Raw genomic sequence first — 20,934 nt, forward strand, 5'->3', positions numbered from 1 at the left:
TCTTGGTGACTACCTTTGTACTTTCCCTTAAGTCCAGAATTGTGATGCTACCAGCTTTGCTTATATTTTTCAAGATTGCTTTCACTATTTGGGATCATTTGTGGTCCCCTACAAATTTAGACTTGTTTGTACTAGCTCTGTGAAAAATGCTGGTGTTATTTTGATAGAGATTGCATGAAATGTGTAGATTGCTTTGGGTAGTATAGACATTTTAATAATATCTGTTCTTCCCATCTGTGAGCATGGAATGTTTTCTTTTCTATTTCTTTGTGTCCTCTTCAGTTTCTTTCATAAATTTTCTATAGTTTTCAGACACAAATCTTTTACCTCTTGTTTGTATTTATTCCCAGGAATCTTATGGGTTTTGATGTAATTGTAAATGGACTGATTCCTTGATTTCTCTTTCTCCTTGTTCATTATTGTTGCATAGAAATGGCAATAGATTTCTGTAGGTTGATTTTGTATCCTGTAGATTTACTGAAGTTGTGCATCAGTTCTAGCAGTTTTTCAGTGGGGTCTATCAGGTTTTCCACAAAGAATCAGGTTGTCCGCAAATAGTGAAAGTTTGACTTGTTCCTTGTGAATGTGGATGCCTTTTATTTCTTTTGGTTGTCTGATTGCTGAGGCTAGACTTCCAGCATTATGTTAAATAACAATGGTGAGAGCGTACATCACTGTCTTGTTTCTGACCCTAGCGGAAAAGCTCTCACTTTGGCTGCATTGAAGATTAGCTGTGGGTCTTTCATATATGACTTTTATGATGTTGGGGCTGTTCCCTCTATCCCTAATTTTTGAGGGCTCTTATCAAGAATGGATGCTGTCTTTTGTCAAATGTTTTTCAGCATCTATTGAAGGGATCACATGGATATTATCCTTTCTTTTACTAATGTGGTTTTATTACATTGATTGATTTACAAATATTGAACCACCCCTGCAACCCAGGAATAATTCCCATTTGATCGTGGTAAACACTTCTTTTAATGTTCTGTTGGATTCAATTTTCTAGTATCTTGTTGACAATTTTTTGCATACATGTTCATTAGGGATCTTGGCCTGTAATTCTCCTTTTTAGTGGGGCCCTGTCAGGTGTTACAAGCAAGGTAATGCTGGCCTTGTAGAATGAGTTTGGAATTTTCCCTTCCATTTCTTTTTTTCAAACATATTGAAAAGAATAGATATTAAATCTTCTTTAAATGTTTCCTAGAAAACACATGGGAAACCATGTAGTTCTGGAATTTTGTTTATTAGATTTTTCATAACTGATTAAATTCTTTGCTGGTTTTGGGTCTCTACAGGTTTACTATTTCTCTTTCAGTTTTGGTAGTTTCTATGTTTCATTTCTGCTGGTCTTCTTGAGGAGGGGCTCACTGCTCTGGTTCTCAGGCACATCTGCCCAAGAATAGCAGCACCTGCAGAGCACAGAGGGGCGGGGCTTGATGCCACTAGTTAATGCTGCTGCTGTTGGTACTGTGCTGCTTGCTCAACTTAGTTGATGCTGGGGGGGACAAAGAGAAATGGCACCAACCCCCTCCCTCATCCCTGGACTGGGTACTCCGTGCTAGCCATTCTCAGGGCACTCCCAAAACAGCAAATAGTCTCCCCTCATGTGTCCCAGGCATCACTCAGATTCCTGCTTTCACCCTACCTTTCGCAGACTATCTGTGTACCCAGCAGTTCAATGCCCCTATGCTCTATCACTGGCAGGAAGACTGAGTTTTAAAACCCCAAACTTTAAGGACCTGGCATGAAGTGGACCCACACTTGTCTTGGGTGGATCTCGCCATGCTGGGACTGGTGCAGGTTTCTCCCAGAAGGGCAGCCACACCAAAGAACAGGGTGTGTATTTGGACTAAAATGCAGCAAAGAGCTGGCATCTAGATTACATGCCCTCTGTAGGTATCTCTGTTCTATGCTAAGAGGTGGGATAGGGTAATAGTGCCAGCCAGTACTATTGTCCCCAGAGAGACAATTCTACCTCTCCTAGATACACTACAAGAAAGGGGAACAGTCTTTCCCAGTGTGTCCCAAGGACTCCTCAGTGCCTTCACTCTGCCCCTGGGGCTTCTGTCCTTCTCCACAGGATGACTGCAAAACCCACTGTGTTTCACACCAGCAACAGCATGTACTTCTAACACTCCAGTCTTTGACCTCCAGTGGCTATAAAACTCATGAAAATCAGCCCCTCTCCTTTTTCTGGTCAATGGCTTTGGGGAAGTGTTTTCCTTCTGTGAATCCCTATATGTTTATCTCTCTCTCACTCACTCTCTCCTCTGTCTGAGACCAGGGCTCCCTCCCCTCCCCAGCACAAATGATCTGTATCTCCCCCAAACACAACTCCATACCTCACCTCCTACCTTCCAAGATGTAGTCTCTTCTCCCCCTTTAGTTGTGCAATTTGTCCTCTCAGTCCTCAGATTGACTTCTTGAGTATTCAGAATAATTTGATATTTATCTAGTTGTGTTTAAGGGATGAGGCAAACCTGTGGCGCTCTTACTATTCTGCCATCTTAGCTCTTCTTCTCTGACCATCTTCTTCCTTTTTCTTTTCTTCTCTTTATCTTCCATGTAGTGAGAACCCCTTGGATCTATCTCTTGGCAAATTTCATGATAAAACTTTTCTGTCTTCTTCCATACAGGTTTCATCCTCAGCTTTGCTTCTCTTGTGTTGAAAAATGGATTTTAATTGTTTCAAGGTTTATATCCCAATGTTATCATCCAAGACAAGAAAGAGGATCTCTTTCCCTTGCCATCAACTAAAAGAATCAGGCTTCTAGTGGTCTGGTCACCTAGAGTCAGTCATGGCTCTGAACCGTCATTCTAAATGAGGACAAGTGGCATCTTTATGATGATTGACCTGAACTGATTGTGTCCCGTCCATGCTTCAGCCTGTAACATGGTCTAGGATGCTTTCTCCTGATGGCCTTAGGCTGATCAGAGCCCAAGCCTATGCATGAGATGCATGAGGGTAGGGTCAACTAACAAAAAACCACATGCTGTCCATTTGAGAATGACAAGGTAGACAAGAACATAGACAAGAAACAATTAGCCTAATTGAGATGAGAAGATGGAAGTCCTGTGATTTGCTCTTCTCCATCCTATATTTTTCACCTTTCCCACATCTCCTATCTCAACTTCATTTTCCAGAAGGTCCACATGTACCATGGTGGATTCCTGCACTTCTTCCCTCTGGATGTTCTCCTGCCCTGGGCTCCCTCTTTCAGCCCCTAAACAAATTAGAACTTGTGCCTTTCCCAACGTTGGACTGAAATAAGTTGCTACACTAAGAAAGTAGATAGAAACAGCAATGAAAACAGTAATCAAATGAGGAAAGCAAAAATTTTAAGCTCCAAATACAGTGATGGTCTTTTCTTCCCCTGCTACTTTCCACTCAGAATGTCTCTTCTGCATGATCAGGGCTTGAGAATGATTTGTGGAGGTAAACACTAGAGTAACTGAAATCTAACCATGGACATCTCCACTAGCACTGCCATTGAAACAATCAGTCACAAAGGTCCATCTTCAATATCTACAGACTGTCTATGCTAATGGACCCACCTACTGACATTGATTTGTAACCCCCAGACCCACCAGTTCACTGCTATTCATAATGAATGGCAGGGAGAGTGCTCTGACATGCGTCACCCATCGCATGTGTCCTGGTGAGGCTGAACCAGTTGCTGCTCTGCATTTCCATGGTAATTCCCACACTGTAAACATGTGTCCTTTTCATCGTCTATTTGGTGCCACATTTTCTGCATTTACATATACTTTCTTGGTGATTTCGGTGTTTCAAAAGGCCCTGAAGCCCAGACGTGCGAGGTTGACTCGTGTTCAAGAGGGTGTGATGTGTCTCACAGATAAAACACTTGTGCAGGTAGGTCTCTCTCAGGCTCAAGAGGCAGAACTGTGGGCCTTGAGTTCAGTGGTACTGAATCAACAATGTACAAATCCGGGAAAAGTAAAAGGTCTATGTGGAGCCACCTCAGAACGTTCTAAAGTAACATCTAGGGCACTATAATGATGTTACAGAAAAGGAAGGAAAAGAGCTAAATATGTGGGTTCATGAAATGACAACCATATCTTCTTTGTTTCTAGACACACCATGGGCAGCACAGCTGTGGGACTGAAAGTCAAAGACACTGGAGATCACAGTAACCAAACCTGGAAATGTTATATATTTCTGAGGTGGTATTTCAATATAGGGAAATACAACATACGATAAATTACTGGGATATACATGTGTATATATAAGCTGTCTTAAAACAAAAACACACATGAAATAAGGCTGTGTATTCATCAGATGGCAACTGTTCTGAGCAGAGGCTCCAAAAACTGAATGCTGTATTTCCCCCAGGAGCAGGTATTCTTCTGTTTTCAAGGTCATCTCGTTACCCTCCAAGGAGACACTTGCACTACTACCTCTCAGGCACCACATTTATGCACCTGTGAATCCCCTGCTGGTTTTGCTAAAATGCACATTGTGATTCAGTGAACCTCAGCTGAGGCCAAGACCCTATATTGCCAACAAGCCCCAAGGTGATGTCTCTGCTGCTGTCCTGAGGGCCTCAAACAGCCAGGACCTGTATCTGCCCCCTCCTTTTATCCATAACAGGTCCACTCCAATAGGTGTCTGTGTTTAAATAATAGAAATATCCACAGACAAAACTGTATTCTCCTCAGAGGCTCAGAGATGTTAGCAAGGAACCATAACAGTATCAAGTCTCCAGGCAAAGTGAAAAGACTTTTGACAAGAAGAACATCAAACGTCTCAACTACTACAAACACCACAGGAGGCGAAAGAAGAAAAAACTATGAAATTGGCATCAATTCAACACAGACTTTTATTGAGGACATATTCCATGCAGGCGAGACTCCTTGCCAAGGATACAAATACTAAAAAGATGTGGGCTTTGCACTCAAGAGACCTAGGAATTAGAAGGGAAAAGGGACCTAAATGCAGGGCAAAAACGGATAGGAACTGGGTGTAGATTATCCACAGTGCAGGTTAAAGTGGTGGAAATTCCCACCAAGCAGAGACTGCTTCCACTATGCAGACCAGAGAAGGTGCATGGGAGGAAGTGACACAAGATGCCTGTGACCCATGGAGGTCCTCAGACTTCATTTTACTCTAAGATAATTTTGAGATTTAAGTCTGAGACTCAGGTCAGAACAAGAGTTCCTGTTAAACGACACTCAGCTTATACTGACAACTGATGCCTGAGCAGAAAGGAAAGACAAAAGCTGCACATAGGGACTTGCTGGTCCATCACTGCTGAGATGGGTTTAGGGACGTCCTGGTCCTGGGCTGCTGGGATCTCTCTCCAAAGGGAGGCCAGTGCACTGAGGTCTCCAGTGTGATTTCCTAGGAGGAACAGATTGGAAATGCTCTGCAGCAGGTGGAGGTGAGGACTGCAGGGAGAGGAGCACTGAGAGGAGGAAAGGTGAGGACAGACACAAGGGGAAAGACACAGTTGGGAAAGAGCAGAAACATGGTTCCAGAGTCTTACCAGCGCTTCCAGAACCAGAATGCAAGACCTGCCAGAAGCACCAGGGGCACCAGCACTGCCAGGAAGACCAAGCCCACCGGGCGGTGCTGCTCTGTGGGTTTGGGACACAGAGGGTGTCAATTCCCATCCATCTTGGGTTCAACTGCACCTTCCTGGTCCTTTTTCTCCTGTCACCCTCTGCCTCACCAACCACCCTTCTTCTTTCTCCTCTCCCATCCCTGCTCACAGATGGATCCTTCAACCAACCCTCTGCTTCCTGCTACATCTACAGGACCCTCACACCCAGCTCTCCATTTCTTAGGTCACTAAATTTTAGTCCTTTATGATCTGGAGTCCCTAGAATCCCAACTTTGTATCTGTCTCTCCTGCACTGCTGGAGGACCACCCTTTCCCAGCTGGGCACCAGCCCTTTCTCACCCCAGTAGAGGACAATATCCTGGCCTTCTAGACTGCTGTGTCTCACTCGGCAAGAGAGGCCGGCTGCCTCCCTGGTTTCCACATCCAAGGACGTCTGAAGATACCATGTCCCGTCAGCATGGGGCAGGATGTCACCTCGCCGGGTGCCCGGCTGCTCCTGCTCACCCTGCATCCACGTCACCCACACTGGCTTTGGGTAGAAGCCAGAGACATGGCACACAAGGAGCAGACGGCCAGGCCCCGGACTGGGGCCAGTGGACAGCCAGGCCTCTGGCTTCACTGCAGAGACAGGACAGGAATTCTCAGACTGAGAGGGAAGATCTTCACATCGCTTTAGATACACACCTTTCCACCTCTAGAAACCCGTCACCATCAGCCCTCTCCCTCTTGGCCCCTTTTCTCCCTGAGTTTGAGGAAATGTTGCAAGTTTCTGAGTGCAGAAAGAAAGCTTGGAGGGAGGGAGCAGGACTGACCTTGCCGCTGAAGATCTGCCTTCCCTGCACCAAGTAGACCCAAGAGAAAACGGGGGCAGATGTCATTAACATGTGCTTGTATTCGTAAGTTGACAACATGGTACTGATTGAATAGTTTGGAGACCTGCTGAGCTCTCTTTCCTCCCTTTGGAGATGGCCACCATGACGTGTTCTGGAAGCTCACGAGATCTGATCCTTGATACGCAATCCACAAAAATCCTATTGATGCCTCTCCAAAGCGCAGCACACAGCCTTTGACCAGCTGTACCTGAAAAGGATCTGGCAAAAGAGACTGTAAGTTATAGGAAATGGGGAGGGAAAGAGATGAAATGAGGTAAGTAGAAGCCAATAACAGAGGAAGCAGAGGGAGAAGTTGAGGGTATTGGAAGGAATGGAGCAAAGTTTGGTTTAAGTGGAGGCTCACACAGAGGGGAAGTGGTGGTCACTGCAGCAGAGGAAGAGGTGAATGACTGAGGAAGGAACAACTGTTGGAGGAGAGACCAGAAGGCTGTGGGCAGAGAACAGGAGAGGGCTCAGCAGGAGAGCTGTGATAAAACCATCCGGGGGAGGGGGTAGTGGGTACAGGGAACACATGGACAGATGTTGATGAGAGGACTCAATGAGGAGTAAAGCACAATTCGAGGATCAGTCACAGAGTGAAGGAGAGGAGAGTCTCTGGCTGGAGGCCAGGGAATGGGGTGGTCATGGGAGACTGGTGAGAGACAGGAGAACACAGCCTGAGGTCAAGGAGCGGAGGGGAAATAGCAGAAGGCGTGAAGCTTTTCACGTTCCGGGTCTGGCTTCTGCCTCCTGAACACAAGGGTATGATTCCGTTTTATGAAGGGGAGTCGAGAGGTTCAGCAACCAGGGGAGGCTCTTTCCTGGAGGAAGAAGGAACTCAAGGCAACACACACCAGCCACCTCCATCCCACCTGCCCTGAGGGACCCGAGCTCACATTCAAGCTGCCATTGACTGACGTGGTTCTGAAATATCAGAGGAAATGCAATGGATGCTGCATGTAATGACCTTTCCTGTTCCATCAGCTCCCTGTTGCTGAAGTTGCCCTTGGACCAAGGTCGCAGGTGTATGAGAATGCCGGTCTTGCTGTCCCAGCCATGAGTCTGAAGCTCATCCAGCCAAGCTGAGCCAAGGTTTTGTGTCCAGGAACGGTTGTAAAAAGATGTTGTCAGGATGATTCGGAAGGAGTTCGGCCCCTGGAAGTCTGTGTCAGAACAGATAGAGTGAGGGAGGCATTGCAAAGAAGAGAGAATCAGAAAAAGGTGCCAGCAAGGGGCACTGAAATCTGGAGGACAGGGAGCCATAGTTCTCTCAGGAAACACGTGTTGCCCAAAGCTCTGAGCCCATCATTCTGAACCCATCGTTCAGCAGAGAACAGGGCCCTGGGGTCAGGGATGTGTAGAAAGGAACCGGGTGGACATTCTCATTCCCCAGATATGTGCTGGAGAACCCAAACCATGAGTGCACACACAGGCGAGTGTGCACAAACAGTGACACACCTAAGCAAACTTACATTACACACTCTTGCCCAAACTAACATACACAGATACACATGCACACCTTCACACACAAATACACACATACACCTATTAAAACACAACCATACAGACACACAAGCAGTTGTGCACACATGTCACACACAGACTTGCACACATACAGACACACACGCAGATACATGCAGAGAAACAAACACAGGCACCTATGCGCACACACTCATACAACTTGCACACGTGTAGGCACACAAGCACGTGGACATAAATGATGCACACGTGCACACATGCAGACACAGAGATGCACACATGGGCCTCTAAAAGCACACATTTATAACACAAAAGCACACATTTATAACACACACATGCAGGCACAGAAGCACACATATGACACACATGTTCACACACACTGACACACAAATGTATGCACATCACACACATATAGGCACAATCATGCACACATGACACGTGAGCACACATGATACACGTGTGCATGCGCATGTACGCATTTGCATGCACACATGTACACACATCACACACATATACACTCTCTGAGCAGGGCCACTGTCCTCACCATCGTCACTGTCACCACCTGGGACAAGAACTGTGAGCAACACCAGTTGCAACAACAGCATCTTTTTGCAGATGTTCTTTCTTTCTCTCGGAAAGTGGGTCTTTGGCGTCTGTTCTCACAAACCTCCCCACACGCAGCCCCTCTCTTCTGACTTCCTTCTCAACACACACGCCTGCCCTGTGTCTCCGCGACAATGCAGATGGACTCCGCCCTCAACCCTGGACACCTACTCAGACTCTCACTTCCCCTCCGGGTCTGACCCTCCTCTCGGCTTCCAGCTTCTCCCTGTCACCAACCTCCATTCTGTTTCCCGAGGTCCTAACTCAGGTGCTGGGGACCAAGTCTTGGGTGACATGGAAAAGGAACCCAACCTCTTGTGCTTTTCTCCTCATCCAGACAGTAACCCATGAAAACACGGCTCCCCAGCATGCAACCCTGGAGCCTGCTGTCACCCTGTCCCTCCTGCCCTTGGAACACTCCCCATGGACTCCCTTCCCTGTCTCACCCCCACCCCAGCCCATCCACATCTCTGATGTGTTACTGCTTGTGTTTAAAAACAATCAACCAGGTCAATTCGAAGATCTAATCGATTGCATTAAGGGATACAAGTTTGAGGGAGCATACAATTTGGCATGGAAAAGAGGAGCCCCTAGGAAGCGTACAAATAAGAGGTTTTTTATAGGAAGGAAGTTGGAAAAACACAAGAAACAAATGTTTCAGGGAAGGTCACTTTCCCTTAATTGGGAGCGTAGGGGTCTAGCCATCCAGATGACCTCCCCTCACTGGGGAATGGAGAGGACCCATGTGACAACAGACCTCACTGTGATGAACAGAGAATTCCTCACTGACAGGGGAAGACTTACATTTCTGGGGGAGGTTGGAACAGCCGTTAGCTTAGGCATCAAACAAGGTTTGGGGACTTGGCTTGGCCTGAGACACCATTTTGAGTCCATGGGTTTCTTTTAACACATTCTATTTGCTTTTCCAAATTTCCCCATGATTGCCTGTGTAACAGTATCAGCAACCACCAGTTCACCATTATTTTAGGGGAGAATCAGTTGTCATCAGAGAGACCACAGGACATTGAAACATCTGAAGAATACCCACTCAGTCGGACTTGCACTAATACATATTCACTCACCAAACACTCAACACCAGCCTGGTCCAAGCACCTTGCTACATGCACGAAAATACAGTGTTCACAGTGCAATCACTTTATTCAAGGAGCTTTTAGTCTCTTTGGGAGAAAATAACACATACACCAAGAATTATATATTCTGGTGTGCTGAGTTACTTTTTCTTCTTTTTGTTTTGTTTTTTTAATTCGAGGTAACGCTATGCATTACTCAGCGTTCATCAATATAGGTATAAAACTATTCCCTTCATCTTCTCTCATTCCCCACCTGCCTCCCCTCGGGTGACCAACAGTGTGTTCTCTATTGTTCCCATTCAGTTTTTGCCTTTATCTCTCCTTTGTCTTTTTCATTTGTTTTGTTTCTTAAGTTCCACACGTGAGTGAGACAATAGGTGTTTGTCTTTCTCTGGAAGGCTTACTTATTTCACGTAGCTTAAAACTCTCCAGCTCCATCTATGTCATTGCATATGGCAATATTTCAGTCCTTTACTTGACTGAGTAACATCCCATTATACGTACATATCACACTTTGTCCTTCTTCATCCATCATCCGTAGACACTGGGTGGCTTCCATAATTTGGCTACCGTAAATAATGCCGCAGTAAACATAGGAGTGTGTGTATCTTTTCAAATTGCCATTTTCATATTACTTGAGTAAATATACAGCAGAGGAGTTACAGGATCACGTGGGAAATCTGTTTTTAACTGTTGAGGAAACTGCATACTGTTTCCACAGGGGCTGCACCAGTTTGCATTCCTACCAACAGGGTACAAGGGTCCTTCTCCACATCTTCCCCAACGCTTGTTTCCTGTGTGTCTGAATTTAACCGAACTGACAGGAGTGAGGTGGCATCTCATTGTGGTTTTGATTTTCATTTCCCTGATGAAGAGTGATGCTGAGCATCTTTTCATGTGTTTGTTTGGCCATCTGGATGTCTTCTCTGGAGAAATGTCTATTCATGTCTTCTGCCCTCTTTTTAATTGGATTATTGATTTTATTGGTGTGGAGTTGTACTAGTTCCTTGTGTAGTTTGGATACTAACCCTTTATCAGATATGTCATTAGCAAATATCTGTTCACATTCTGTATATTGCCTTTGAATTTTGTTGATTGTTACCTTTGCTGTGCAGAAGCTTTATATTTCCCTGTAGTCCCAATATTTTATCTTTGCTTTGTTTCTCTTGTCTCAGGAGCCATTTCTAGAAAAGTATTGCTGCAGCTGATGGAGAGACAGACCTGCCTGTGCTCTCTTCTGGCATGCTTATGATTTCAGGTTCCACATTGTGGGGTTTTTTTTTAACATTTATTCATTTCTGAGAGAGACAAACAGAGCACAAGCAGAGGAGGGTGAGAGAGAGAGGGACACAGAATCCAAAGCAGGTTCCAGGCTCTGAGCTGGCAGCACAGAGCCCAACGTGGGGCTCAAACTCACAGACCATGAGATCATGACCTGAGCCGAAGTAGGAAGCTTAATCAACTGAGCCACCCAGGTGCCCCGCACGTTTTGATCCTGAATCCACATTGAGTCTATTATGGCATATAGTGTAACAAAGTGGTCCAGTTTCTTTCTTTTGCACGTTGCTGTCCACTTTCGCCAACGCCGCATTTTATTTTTTTAATATAATTTATTGTCAACTTGGTTTGCATACAACACACACTGCTCATCCCAACCAGTGCCCTCCTTCCTGCCCATCACCCACTTTCCCCTCTCCCCCCTACCCCATCTACCCTTAGTTTGTTCTCGGTCTCATAAGAGACCCAGTCTTAAGAGTCTCCTCTCTCTCTGTATATCTTTTTTCTCCCCCCCCCCCCCCATGGTCTTCTGTTTAGTTTCTCCAGATCCAAATATGAGCCAACACCACATTTTAAAGAGACTTTCTATTTGCCATTGCATGATCTTGTCTCTTTGTAAAAAAATTAATTGGCCACAAAATCCTGGGTTTATTGCTTAGTTCTCTGCTCTCTCCCATTGATCTGTGTCTACTTTTGTCCCAGTACCATAATGTTTTTATTACTACAGCTTTGTAGTGTAACTTGAAATCTGGAATGGTGATACTTCCAGCTTTGTTGTACTTTTTAAAGATTGATTTGTCCATTCAGTCTTTTTGGTTCCATACAAACTTCAAGATGGGTTGCTCTAGTTCTGTGAAAAATGCTATTGGTATTTTGATAGGCATTGCATTAAATCTGTAGATTGCTTTGGGTACTATGGACATGTTAACATTATTTTTCTTCCAATCCACGAGCATGGAATATCTTCCCATTTCCTTGTGTCACCTTCAATTTGTTCATCAGTGTTTTATAGTTCTCAGAGTACATGTCTTTCACTCCTTTGGTTAAGTATATTCCTAAGTATTCTGTTATTTTTTGGTGCCATTGTCAATGTGATGGTTTTCTTAATTTCTTTTTTTGCTGCTTTGTTATTATTGTATAGAAATGCAACGCATTTCTATATATTGATGTTGTATCCTGTGACCTTACTTAATTCATTTATTGGTTCTAGTAGATTGGGGCAGGGGGGTGGTCTTTAGGGTTGTCTATATATAGTATTGTGATCTGCAAACAGTGGACATTTTACTTCTTCCTTGCCATTTTGGCTAACTTTTATTCCTTCCTCTCGTCTGAGATGCAGAAATATTTACAATGGTTATATCTTCTTGATGGATTGTTTCTTCTATTATTTTATAGTGTCTTCCTTTTTCCCTTGGTACAGCCTTTCTTTAAAAGTCTCTTTTGTCTGATACAAGTATTGCCACCCTGGATTTCATTTCACATCCATTTGCTTGATGCATGATTCTCCATCATTTCACTTTGTATCTTCATGTGTCCTTAGATCTGAAATGAGCCTCTTGTAGGCAGCATAGAGATGCGACTTGCTTTTTTCTTCATCCCATCACAGTATATCTTTTTATTAGAGCATTTATTCCATTTACATTCAATGTATTTATTGAAGGGTATGACTTATTGCCATTTTGTTTCTTGTTTTATGGTTGTTTTGGTATTCTCTGTTTTTTCTCCTCTTGCTTTTTTCTCTCATGATTACTTGGGTTTCTTGATATACTTGGATTCTTTTCTCTTTATTTTTTGCACAACTATTACAATTTTTAATGGCTTCACTAGGATAAAACTGATATATAAAGCACTGTACAAAAGCATAAGCAACTCTTAAATATAGAGAGCAAACAGAGGGTTGCTGGAGGGGCTGTGGGAGGAGGATAGGCTAAATGGATAAGGGACGTCAAGGAATCTTCTCCTGAAATCATTGCTGCGCTATAGACTAACTTGGATGTACATTTAAAAACTAATTAATTAGTTAATTAATTAATTTTAAAAATTATTATACACGTTAACAAAAATAGAAATGGATGTGGAGAGTGATCATCTAATGTTCATTAGGAGCGTATGTACGTGTATAAAGTTTGGTTTACAATAATTGTAAAAATAAAGAACTGTACAAATTTCACATGTACAATTTGATCAGTTCAGATATACCAAACATTTCTGATACCACCACCACAATCAAGGTAGTAGACAACTCCAAAACCTTAAAGAGTTTCCTTGTGGCCCTTTGCTTTGTTTCATTTTGTGTTGTGGTAAGAGCACTTAACGGAAGATCTACTCTCTTAACTCTTGGAAAATATGGTATTATTAACTATAGGAACAATGTTGTACAGAACATCTCTAACATACCCAACTAACATAATTGAAACTTTCAACACTTTGAATAACAAGTCCTCAATTACTCACCATCAAACCTCTGGTAACTACTACTCTCTGCTCCTATGAGTTTCACTATTTTAGATAACCCACATATATGAAATCATACACTGTTTTTCTGTCTGGGACTAGACTATTTCACTTAGCATAAAGTCCTCAAGTTTCAGCCATGTTATCACAAGGACAGTATTTCCTTTTTTGCGGCCAAATATCATTCCATTGTATATACATACCTCTTTTTCTTTATTCATCCATCTGTAGACAGACACTTAACAAAAGGGAAAGAGAAGAAAATTCCAAGAAGAGGAAAGAGCAAGGAGAAGATATATAGCAAAAGGAAGCACAGCAGATACAAGAACAAAATAGGATCCCTGAGGCTCTGGCTGGAGCAGATATCAATCAGTGTGTATATTTACAGATTCTGTGTAGAGCAGTCAATATTAACTTATTGGTCACTGAACTTTGAATCCATTCTCTATTCTTCTCCTCTGCGTCCACATTTTAGGTATATGGCGTCATACTTTACATCCTTTTATTTTGTGAGTCTCTTGACTGATTTCTATGATATTTTTATTTTTACCACTTCATGCTTTCTTTCCTTTTGGTCTTTCCTTTCCCTTCCCCTCACAGTCCCTTTTAATATTTCTTGTAGGGTTGGGTTAGTGATCATGAATTCCTTTAACTTTTGTTTGTCTGGACAACTCTATCTCTCCTTCTCTTCTGAATGATAGCTTTGTTGGATAGAGTAATCTTGGCTGCTGATTTTTTCCTTTCAGTACTTGAATATATCATGCCACTCCCTCTGGCCTGCACAGTTTCTGCTAAAAAGTCAGCTGATAGCCTTATGGGTTTCCCATGTATGTAGCTATTGTCTTTTCTCTTGCTACTTTTAAAATTCACCTTTATCACTACTTGTGCCATTTCAATTAATAGGTATTGTGTTGTGGACCTCCTTGGGTTGATTTTGCTGGTGGCTCTCTGTGCCTCCTGATTCTTGACTTCTATTTCCTGCATGAGATTTGAGAAGTTTTCAGCTATTATTTCTTCAAATAAATCTTCTTCCCTTTTTTTCTCTCATCTCCTGTGATCTATAATGCAAATGTTATTTTGCTTGATGGTGTCCTTGAGTTTCCTAGGTCTATTTACATTTTGTGTTATTTTTCCTCTCCTGTCTGGCTTGATCATTTCCCATACCCTGTCTGCCAGGTCACTGATCCATCTTTCTGCTTCTTCTAGTCTATTGTTCATTGCATCTAGTGTACTTTTGATTTTAGTTATTGAGTTCTTCATCACTGATTGATTCTTTTTTATGTTTTCTACCTTTTGGTTGAGAATCTCACTGAGGGTTTCCAGTTTTTTCTCAAGTCAGTGAGTATCTTTGTGACCGTTACTTTAAATTTTCTATCAGAGACAAGTGAAGATGGCAGAGGAGTAGAGGGACCCTGGGCTTGCCTCTTCCCTTGAATGCAGCTAGATGAATATGAAATCATTTGGAACACGCAAGAAATTGATCTGGGGATTGAGAGAACAAAACTGAACAACCAGAGCTAGAAAAGCGGCCACACTGTGGAAAGCAGGAGCTGCAGGAAATTGATTTGGGTGAGAAAAGAACTTCAGAAGGTACGGAAACTGATCACAGAGAGAAGAGAGAGGAAGAGGGACAGAAGGAGAGAAAAAGTGGAGGTACACTCAGGGGATTTCACAGTAAGAACTCTTTCCCAAAACCATTGACTGGGAAAAGAGGGGCTGTCCACCATACGTTTTTATGAGATTGAGTATGCAAATTCTGAAATTTTGGAGGTCCAAGCCATTGCCTGTTTCATGACTGGATAGCTTTACAGTACTCCAGGGGAAAGGAGGGTAGTTGCCTTATAGTGGTCAGTGTGGTCTGAGGGTCCGCTGGATTGCATGGGGAGAAAGAGTTCCCCTGCTTGGAGACCACTTGGGAGAGGCAGCACGGCTCTCTGGGGACAAAAGACCCTGCAGGCATCAATATGGCGTACTACTCACTGCACAGGAACAGAGATGCCAAATCAGGGCAGCAAACCTTGATGAGCGGTTTTGGCTGCGTTTTACCATAATGTCCAAATCAGTGCACGGTGGCATAACCAATTTCCATGACAAAGTAGCAAATGCCAAAAACGTGGCCACAACCTCTCCCAGAGGATGAGCATGGTTCTGCTGGCAACGGGTCCCTAAAATTTGGCGTTTTGAACCCTCCCCCATGTGCCTGAGGGAGAGCATAAGGGTACTGTGGAGGACTGTGCGTCCTGGCAGGCAGACCGCTCTGATGCCTACAGGGTGAAGGTAGGGATCTGACAGAAGCTGGGGACACAGGAAGGGTGATTATTTGCTCTTCTGTCAGGGCTTCCTGAAGAGTGGAGGGCATGAATTCCTGCTCTAGGGACACGAAGGTGCGGAGACACCCTTTCCCTACACACACCCTTCAGCACTGACTGACCTCAGTGAGCACAACAGCCCCACCCAGTGGACTGCGGAGCTACACCAAGCTCCAAGCTTGGTGGGGCCTACACCAAGCCCCACCCCTCTGAGCCCTGCAGGTACACCCTTACTAGGGCAAGGCCACCTGAGATCGATGCAAGAGACCCTACCTCCAGAAGACCAACACAAACCCTTCTCACGCACTTAGTCCACTGATTATAGATTACTGCAAATCTTCAACTCTAGGAGAAATATGAGCTAGCTTACTTTTTCAATTGTTTTATATTTTATTTTTTTTAATTATTATTTTATGAATCTAGTTTCTGTTAACAAGAATTCCAAAACACACACAGGATCTAGCTTCCTTTTTTTTTTTTTACTTTTACTTTTACTTTTTAAATTCTTTGTATTTATATTATTCATCATCATTATTATTACTATTATTTTGGATCTCGCTTCTTTTATCAAGCAGACTAAAACGCACCTATGATCTACCTTCTTTTTTTTCTAGACTTCTTTATAACATAGGCATTACTCTGGTACCAAGAATACAAATGTCTTTACTAACATGAAAACAGTGACCCAGATAAAATGACAAGACAGAGGAATTCACCTCAAAGAAAGAAGGAAAGAAAAGAAGTCACAGCCAGGATTCAATCAATACAAATCCAAGATATCTGAACCAGAATATAAAAAAATTATCATAAAGACACTACTTGGGATTGAGAAAAGCAGAGAAGACACTAAAGAATCCCCTCCTGCATGAAAAAAAAAAAAAACAACTAAAACTAGACATGCCAAAAAATAAAAATAAAACTACAAACAAGATATAAAACCAAATATGCAATGACAGTGAGGATGGGCAAAGTAGAAGAAATGCAGTGACTCCTTGAAGCATCGTAACATTTGTATCATAGGAGTCCCTGAAGAAGAAGAGAGAAAACGGAAGAGAAGGTGTATTTGAGCAAATTGTAGCTGAAAACTTCCCTCATTGGGGGAAGTAAACAGACATCTAAATCCAGGAAGCACAGAGAACTCCCATTAAATTCAACAAAAGCCAGCCATCACAAGATATATGATAGTCAAATTCACAGAATACCCAGCCAAGGAAAGGATTCTGAAGCAGAAAGGAAAACAAAGTCCTTAACGTATAAGAGAGGGTAGATCAGGTTTGCAACATCTGTCCTCAGAAATGTGGTAGACTAGAAGACAGTGGCATAATATATTCAATGTGCTGAATGGGAAAAAATGTCCAGACAAAACTACTTTATCCATCAAGGCAGCCATTCATACACATAGACCAATGGAATAGAATAGAAACCCCAGAACTAGACCCACAAATGTATGGCCAACTAATCTTTGACAAAGCAGGAAAGAACATCCAATGGAAAAAAGACAGTCTCTTTAACAAATGGTGCTGGGAGAACTGGACAGCAACATGCAGAAGGTTGAAACTAGACCACTTTCTCACACCATTCACAAAAATAAACTCAAAATGGATAAAGGACCTGAATGTGAGACAGGAAACCATAAAAACCCTAGAGGAGAAAGCAGGAAAAGACCTCTCTGACCTCAGCCATAGCAATCTCTTATTCGACACATCCCCAAAGGCAAGCGAATTAAAAGCAAAAATGAATTACTGGGACCTTATTAAGATAAAAAGCTTCTGCACAGCAAAGGAAACAACCAACAAAACTAAAAGGCAACCGACAGAATGGGAAAAGATATTTGCAAATGACATATCAGACAAAGGGCTAGTATCCCAAATCTATAAAGAGCTCACCAAACTCCACACCCGAAACACAAATAACCCAGTGAAGAAATGGGCAGAAAACATGAATAGACACTTCTCTAAAGAAGACATCCAGATGGCCAACAGGCACATGAAAAGATGCTCAACGTCGCTCCTCATCAGGGAAATACAAATCAAAACCACACTCAGATATCACCTCACACCAGTCAGAGTGGCCAAAATGAACAAATCAGGAGACTATAGATGCTGGAGAGGATGTGGAGAAACAGGAACCCTCTTGCACTGTTGGTGGGAATGCAAATTGGTGCAGCCACTCTGGAAAACAGTGTGGAGGTTCCTCAGAAAATTAAAAATAGACCTACCCTATGACCCAGCAATAGCACTGCTAGGAATTTACCCAAGGGATATAGGAGTACTGATGCATAGGGGCACTTGTACCCCAATGTTTATAGCAGCACTCTCAACAATAGCCAAGTTATGGAAAGAGCCTAAATGTCCATCAACTGATGAATGGATAAAGAAATTGTGGTTTATATACACAATGGAGTACTACGTGGCAATGAGAAAGAATGAAATATGGCCCTTTGTAGCCACGTGGATGGAACGAGAGAGTGTGATACTAAGTGAAATAAGCCATACAGAGAAAGACAGATACCATATGTTTTCACTCTTATGTGGATCCTGAGAAACTTAACAGAAACCCATGAGGGAGGGGAAGGGGGGGAAAAAAAGAGGTTAGAGTGGGAGAGAGCCAAAGCATAAGAGACTCTTAAAAACTGAGAACAAACTGAGGGTTGATGGGGGGTGGGAGGGAGGGGAGGGTGGGTGATGGGTATTGAGGAGGGCACCTTTTGGGATGAGCACTGGGTGTTATATGGAAACCAATTTGACAATAAATTTCATATATTGAAAAATAAAAAAAAAAAGGCAGCCATTCATAATAGAAGCAGAGAAAAGAGTTTCCCAGAGAAACATTTTGTTTAGATTTTCTAAAGGAGTTGTGACCACTAAGCCAGCCCCGCAAGAATTATTAAAGGGGACTCTTTGAGGAGGGAAAAAAGATTAAAAGTAACAAACACTAGAAAGGAACACAGGACATCACCAGAAACACCAGCATCACAGGTAACACAATGGCACTAAATTCATATGTTTCTATAATCACTCTGGGTGTAAACGGATTAAGTGCTCCAATCAAAAGACATAGGGTATCAGAATGTATTTTAAAAAGTAAACAAAAAACATTTATATGCTGCTAACAAGAGAATGATTTGAGAGCTAAAGACACCTGCAGAATGATTGAGAGGATAAAGAAACATTTATCATGCTAATGGACATCAAAAGAAAATAAGAAGCTGGAGTAGTCATTCTTCTATCACACAAGCTAGATTCTAAAGCAAAGACAAAGGCTGTCTTATGTAGCAAGAGATGAAGAAGGTCACTACATCATAATCAAAGAGACTATCCGAGAAGAATATCTAACAATTGTAAATATTTATGCTCCCAACATGAAACAATGCACACATATACATCAATTAGTAATGAACCTAAAGAAACTCGTTGATACTAATAGAAAATAGTAGGAGACTTTAATACTCAATTTAAGCAAGAGACAGATTACTTAGCAGAAAAATCAACAAGGAAACAATGGCTTTCAGTGACACACGGACCAGATGGATTCACTTGATATACGCAGAACATTTCATTCTAAAGCAACACATACACGCTTTTCAAGTGCAAATGGAACATTCTCCAGGATAGATCACATGCTGGGTCATAAATCAGGCCATGACAATACTCATGGATAGGAAGAACAAATATTGTTAAAATGTTTTACTACCCAAAGCGATCTACACATTTCATGCAATTCCTATCAAAATACCAGCAGCAAAATACCACAAAGATAGTACAAACAATTCTAAAATTTGTATGGTACCACAAAAGATCCCAAACAGCCAAAGCAATCTTGAAAACGCAAGGCAAAGCTGGAGGCATCACAATTCCAACCTTCCAACTCTATTACAAAGCTGTGGTGAACAAGACAATATCATAGGGGCACAGAAACAGACACATAGATCAATGGAACAGAATAGAAAATCCAGTAATGGACCCACAACCATATGGCCAACTAATGCCCAACATAGTAGGAAAAATATCCAATGAAAAAATGAGTCTCTTCCACAAATGGGGTTGGAAAAACTGGACAGCAATATGCAGAAGAATGAAACTGGACCAATTTCTTACACCATACACAAAAATAAAGTCAAAATGGATAAAAGACCTCTGTGACACAGGAAACCATCAAAATCCTAGAGGAGGACTCAGGCAGCAACCTCTTTGACCTTGGCCTCAGCAACTTCTTACTAGACATGTCATGGGAGGCATGGAAACAAAAGCAAGAATACAATATTGTGAGTTTCTCAAGATAAAAACCTTCTTCACAGTGAAGAAAACAATCAACAAAACTAAAAGGCAACCTTCAAAATGGGAGAAGATATTTGCAAATGACATATGTGACAAAAGGCTAGTCTCCAAAATCTATAACAAACTTATCAAACTCAATACCCCCAAAAGAAGCTAATAATTCCATTAAGAAATGGGCAGAAGTCATGAAAAGACATTTTTCCAGAGAACACATGCAAATGGATACAGACACATGAAAGGATGGTCATCAATACTTATCATCAAGTAAATAGAAATCAAAGCTACAATGAGATATCACTTCACACTGGTCAGAATGGCTAAAATTAACAATACAAGAAACAACAGGTGATGGGGAGGATGTGAAGAAAGGGGAATACCTCACACTGTTCCTGGGAATGCAAACTGGTACAGGCACTCTGGGAAACAGTGTGGAGCTTCCTCAAAAAGTTAAAATAGAACTACCTATGACTCAGCAATGTCACCACTAGGTATTTACCCAAAAGCTACAAAAACACTTATTTGAAGCGGTAGATGCACTCTGATGTTTATAGCAGCGCCATCAACAATAGCCAAATAATGGAAAGAGCCCAATGTCCACTGACTGATGAATGGATCTTCGTATCTATACACAATGGAATGTCATTCAGCCATAAAATAATGATATCTTGATGTTTACAGTTCCATGGATGGAGCTAGAGTGTATTATGCTAAGCAAAATAAGTCAGTGAGAGAAACACAAATACCATTTTTACTCACTCACATGAGGAATTGAAGAAACTAAACAGATAAATATAGGGGGATCAAAGAGGGAGGCAAACTATGAACCAGACCATTACCTACAGAGAACAGACTGAGGGTTCCTGGAGGGGATTGGGTGGGGGATGGGTGAAATGGGTGATGGGCATTGTTGTGATGTTGCATGTCGGTGACGAAATTGCTAAATTCTACCCCTGAAAGTAACATTACCCGATATGCTACCTAACAAA

The 20,934-nt window shown here is 42.4% G+C and overlaps 1 protein-coding gene and 1 pseudogene across 1 annotated transcript; both read right to left on the reverse strand.

Moving 5' to 3' along the window:
* Positions 1–4,823: 4,823 nt before the first annotated feature.
* Positions 4,824–20,934, reverse strand: part of LOC115505070 — a 48,398-nt pseudogene continuing 32,287 nt past the window's right edge.
* LOC115505074 (T-cell surface glycoprotein CD1a-like) lies at positions 5,504–8,659 on the reverse strand. The gene is made up of 5 exons (XM_030302446.1): positions 8,481–8,659; positions 7,354–7,620; positions 6,398–6,676; positions 5,925–6,203; positions 5,504–5,598 (listed from the first exon to the last, which is right to left on the reverse strand). Exons 1-5 carry the CDS (start codon positions 8,539–8,541, stop codon positions 5,504–5,506), a joined length of 981 nt encoding a protein of 326 aa, XP_030158306.1. The 5' UTR covers positions 8,542–8,659.

The sequence above is a fragment of the Lynx canadensis genome, chromosome F1, assembly GCF_007474595.2.
Source record: "Lynx canadensis isolate LIC74 chromosome F1, mLynCan4.pri.v2, whole genome shotgun sequence".
Lineage (NCBI taxonomy): Eukaryota > Metazoa > Chordata > Mammalia > Carnivora > Felidae > Lynx > Lynx canadensis.

Excerpts from the sequence above, each read along its gene's own strand:
- LOC115505074 (XM_030302446.1), bottom strand. The coding sequence starts at position 8,541 with ATGCTGTTGTTGCAACTGGTGTTGCTCACAGTTCTTGTCCCAGGTGGT. Across the intron at positions 6,677-7,353 it reads CAGTCAATGGCAGCTTGAAT|ATCCTTTTCAGGTACAGCTG; the intron begins GTGAGCTCGGGT and ends CTCTTTTGCCAG. Across the intron at positions 5,599-5,924 it reads GGATATTGTCCTCTACTGGG|AGCAGCACCGCCCGGTGGGC; the intron begins GTGAGAAAGGGC and ends CCAAACCCACAG.